General features: G+C 32.3%; 1 protein-coding gene across 4 annotated transcripts; it reads left to right on the top strand.

Annotated features, from left to right (window-relative positions):
* Nucleotides 1–518: 518 nt before the first annotated feature.
* LOC107763698 (squamosa promoter-binding-like protein 8) lies at nt 519–4,128 on the top strand. Of its 4 annotated transcripts, none has more exons than XM_075246660.1 (4): nt 519–745; nt 1,689–2,389; nt 3,229–3,389; nt 3,633–4,128. In XM_075246660.1, exons 2-4 carry the CDS (start codon nt 1,719–1,721, stop codon nt 3,725–3,727), a joined length of 927 nt encoding a protein of 308 aa, XP_075102761.1. In that variant the 5' UTR covers nt 519–745; nt 1,689–1,718; the 3' UTR covers nt 3,728–4,128. The 4 variants fall into 4 exon arrangements, with proteins under 4 accessions (XP_075102761.1, XP_075102759.1, XP_075102760.1 ...); XM_075246658.1 differs by having other exon boundaries at nt 608–745; nt 1,683–2,389; XM_075246659.1 differs by lacking the exon at nt 519–745 and adding an exon at nt 1,256–1,446.
* The last annotated feature ends 330 nt before the right edge of the window (nt 4,129–4,458 follow it).

Here is a 4,458-nt window from a genome sequence, read left to right as displayed (position 1 = left end):
ATTGTCTTATTTTTAAATCTTTTATGTTTGTTATTTGTATCTTCCGTCAAATGTAATCATTTTCTGTCTGAATCTTGTAAGCTTTGCATCCATCTTAAAATGCATTTTAAGAAACTTTATCTTGTAGATATTGGGCCTTAGGGGCCCAACACTTGCTCAAATATACAGACAACTGTAAAATGTAGTTTCACATCAAAAGTAACCTGAAGCTGGATTTTTAGAAAAGTTGACTCAAAATTTTGACAAAAATATTTCTTAAAATTCGTTTAAAAGTTTAAATTTTCAAACACTAAATTGCCTCTCTATGATAATGTTGGACTAAATTGCCTCTCTATGATAATGTTGGACTAAATTGCCTTGTATAAGACACACGCAGCATTATTTGGTCCCTTCCCAAACGCCACAAACTTTCAAGATAAGAGGCTTCAGAGAAATTTCCTAGCACAAGAAAGGGTAAAATAGTCATTATATAATTGCACATGTTTACACAATCAGTAGTCTCTGAGCAAAGCCGCCTCATCGGTCAGTAGTTATTCTCAGCTAGAGAGTCCACAACGGAGAGAGAGAGATAGAATTATTGAAGAAAGAAGCTGATAAAAGTGTGTGATATTAAAAGTGTGATTCCTTTTCTTTATTTTCCAAGTGAGTTGGAGATTTGTGGATGGCCAAATGTTAATTGTACTATAGGGTTTGTATTGAATGGCTTACTTTTATTATTATCTCTTGAGTTCCAAACTTCCATAAGGTGAGTACTTAACTCCTCTCCAAACTCCATAACCAACTCTTTTCTCTTTCTCTCAAATCTCAAGGAACTACTTAATTAATTCACTCAAAGAAACAACTCCCTAATACTCCGACATGTCACTAGAACCTCAAGCACCAACTTAATTTTTCCTTTAGAGATAGAGAAAATTCTACTTAATATTTTGTTATATATTCTAGTCCTATAAAGCCTACTCGAAACTCTCACTGAATGATAAAAAGTAATCTAATCGTTTCAATTTATAAGAACCTGTTTGATTGGATATCGCGTTTAAAAAAAAAATGAAGACTTTTGGAATTTGTGGTCTTAAATAATTCAAAAAGGGGCCTAGAGTATTTGTGTGGTTATAAAAGCTTCTCATTAAGGATAGAATTGTAAGTTTAAGCAAAATTATTTTCAAATTTAAAAATAAATAATTCTTTTTGGAACGGAACAAAAAAAAATAATACATTTACTAAACTTAAAAGGAGGTAGTAATAAAGTCTTTGGCTTGCAGCCTTTTCAACTCATATAATCTTCTTCTTTAAAAGCTGGCAGATTTCCGGGGGGGGGGGGGGGGGGGCCCCTACTCCACCTTACCCCGTTTCCCACTTCAAGAAATACCCCAACTATTCTTGATTTTTAGACAAAGATGGTGTAGTTTCAAAAGTCATAGTTTACTGTGAAATATTTCCATATAAGAGGTATTAGTTCAATTGGCACTGCTTTCTCTTCTCCTCCTCCTATCCCTTTCCTTAGTTAAAAAGAATGTTCAAAAACTGTTTTTATATTTGTAGACGGCTTATCAGCATCGTGAAAGCTTATAGTCTAGTTATATCGATGAAAATTATTTGATTCGCAATTTCTAAAAATTATTTCTTCTTCATTTTTTTTCTTTGTATTTGTACACAACTTAATAGTGCAATTTGTTTTGTTATAGGAACAGATCAAAGCAGCAAAAAGAATAATATTAGCAATGTTGGACTATGACTGGGGAGAACAATCATCGGTTATGCTTTCAGGGGAAGAACCAAATCAAGAAAATGACCAAAATCACCATCAGTTCTTTGACCCTTTTGCAAACACTAGTCATCAAACTTTCACTGAAAACCCATCTTTACTAAATCCCCAACAACACCATTTTCTTAACACAAGTCACCAACAACAAAATCACCAATTTTTTCACCCCCATTTGAACAACACTAGCCTTTACGACCCACGTTGTGCTTATGAAACCACTAATTATAACACACACCACCCACCCACTCAAGGGTCCATGCCCTCACTGCACCAACAACCAAATACTGGGTTCATAATGGTCCCAAAAAGTGAACCACAGTTTATGGGTGGTGCCCCCGGGGTTCGTGATTTTGCGAGCACGAGTCGGATTGGATTGAATTTGGGCGGGCGGACTTATTTTTCTTCGTCTGAAGATGATTTTGTGAACCGACTTTATCGACGTACTAGAGCAGTGGTTGAAGGTGGTTCAGTAGTGAATACTCCTAGATGTCAAGCTGAAGGTTGTAATGCTGATCTAACACATGCCAAACATTACCATAGGAGACACAAAGTTTGTGAATTTCACTCCAAAGCTGCTACTGTTATTGCCGCTGGCTTGACTCAACGATTCTGCCAACAGTGTAGCAGGTTGTATTTCTCTAAAATACATACATCACTCTCTCTACAAATACTTCCATTTTTTCCATACGTTTTTTGCGGTATCCAAAATTTAGACGCTATATATTCTGAGTTTGTACATATATATAACTATTACTGTTTTGAATATATATATATATATATATATATATATATATATATATATATATATATATATATATATATATATATATATATATATATATATATATATATATATATATATATATATATATATATATATATATATATATATATATATATATATATATATATATATATATATCCCCTAATATATAAATTTTATTTTAAAAAAATTGAAGAATTTTTGCTCCACAATCAAGTGTCTTGACTTTGGTACTCCAAAACTGTTCACATAAAATGAGACTGAGGAATGTAATTCAATCCCAAAGTATGTTTGACATTCCAATAACAAGATGAACAGAAAATGTTGTTCGAACGGGAGGAAAATGATAATATGACGAAAATGCACTTGGGGTGTGTTTAGGAGCAAATGATTGGAGTTTTAGAAGTTGAAAAGTCGTACAAGGGGGTTGATCCCGAGGGCATTTCAGTCCTTAGAATTATGTTCCCCCATGAGTTTGCTACCCCGTTTTCCCGTATTACGTACTTGTTTATTTTTGCTACTTATAGGAAATACAGCTTTTTCCATTTTGGTTACTGAATTAAACACTCATCAGCTTATAATCAACACACGAATGACCTTAGTACGATTCTCTATTTTAAAATTCCCTTACTGTTGCATTTTAGTATGATTTATTATTATTATTAATAATAATAATATTCTTGAAATTTTTTTAAAAACACAGGTTCCACCTGCTGTCGGAATTTGATAACGGGAAGAGAAGTTGCAGGAAACGTTTGGCAGATCATAACAGAAGGAGGAGAAAAAATCAACAAGCAAACATAGAAAACAGCAATAAGTCTCAACTTGACAGTACCAGAAATTCCTCATCCGACAGTCTTGCAAGTAAGTTTTTGGTTATTAATCTCCTTCATTAAAAAGGAATTAGGAAAGAAATTACAACATGATACTTGATATTTTGAAATTTTCTTACTACAACGTATTTAAGTTATATATACCAGAGTATTAATGTTGTTTAACCTGTCATAATATGTTAGTTACCATTTTTATCAGGTTATCAGATTTTTTAACATATATATGTAATTACTGTATAAGTAAGCTGATTTGTTATTCTGATTTAATTTTTAGGGTCTCCACCAGATTCAGGAGCTCATTCTTCATCAGTGACAGTGGCAATTTCACCACCAAGAATCTCACTGGATTGTTTTAGGCAAAGACCATAGCAAAAATGCTGCTGCTGCTAGCCTGCTACAACATTATTTCATCATTGACAAGTTCATGACTTTTCTTCTCCAATGGGTGACTCCATGATCTGCTTCCTTTTACTTCTGATTTCAAGCTCTAATGGCTACTACCACTACCAAGTATTAGTACTAATTACTACTATTTAATAGGTTAAAATGAATGATTGAAGTATTAGAATTATGTTAACCCCTTATATTTTGTCCCACTTTCTATTAATTCCAATATCTTTTAGTATTATAATGATGTTAACACATTAATTCCAATCTCGTTCACAAAAGATTGGGATTTGAGTTTTAGTATAGGGGGACTGCTTTGTATTGTCACTTGTAGAAACATATTAATCTTGAAAATGGGAAAGGATTGAAATTGGTTTTCCCAATTTGTACTTTGGAATTCTATATCTATTTGTCTAAACCTAGTTTAACTTCTATATGCTGATAGTTTAAATGAATTTTATTACTATCAGGTCTGTAAAAGATAAGCATAACTAAATGCTTATAATAAATACTAGAACCATTTATTTAGAAAATAAAGAAGATAACCTACTATAACAAGTAACAATTACAGTACTGATAATGTTAAAACATTTTTAATTTTTTAAGCGCCTATATATTAAATCGATCATTCGTCTATTTGGAATACATTTGTGCTATCTGTACAACATGTTCTTTTACAATTTATAATTTAAGAAAATAACCTTTTTAGATCT

Source organism: Nicotiana tabacum, chromosome 23 (genome assembly GCF_000715075.1).
Source record: "Nicotiana tabacum cultivar K326 chromosome 23, ASM71507v2, whole genome shotgun sequence".
In the NCBI taxonomy this organism is placed as follows: Eukaryota; Viridiplantae; Streptophyta; class Magnoliopsida; order Solanales; family Solanaceae; genus Nicotiana; species Nicotiana tabacum.
Note: the sequence above shows the minus strand (reverse complement) of the source record. Positions and strands in the feature narration are given on the sequence as shown.

What these genes read in the sequence shown, in the direction of transcription:
- LOC107763698 (XM_075246660.1), top strand. Translation starts at nt 1,719, where the DNA reads ATGTTGGACTATGACTGGGGAGAACAATCATCGGTTATGCTTTCAGGG. An exon ending in TTCTGCCAACAGTGTAGCAG is followed by an intron (nt 2,390 to 3,228) that starts GTTGTATTTCTC and finishes TTAAAAACACAG; the next exon opens with GTTCCACCTGCTGTCGGAAT. An exon ending in CTCATCCGACAGTCTTGCAA is followed by an intron (nt 3,390 to 3,632) that starts GTAAGTTTTTGG and finishes TTTAATTTTTAG; the next exon opens with GGTCTCCACCAGATTCAGGA.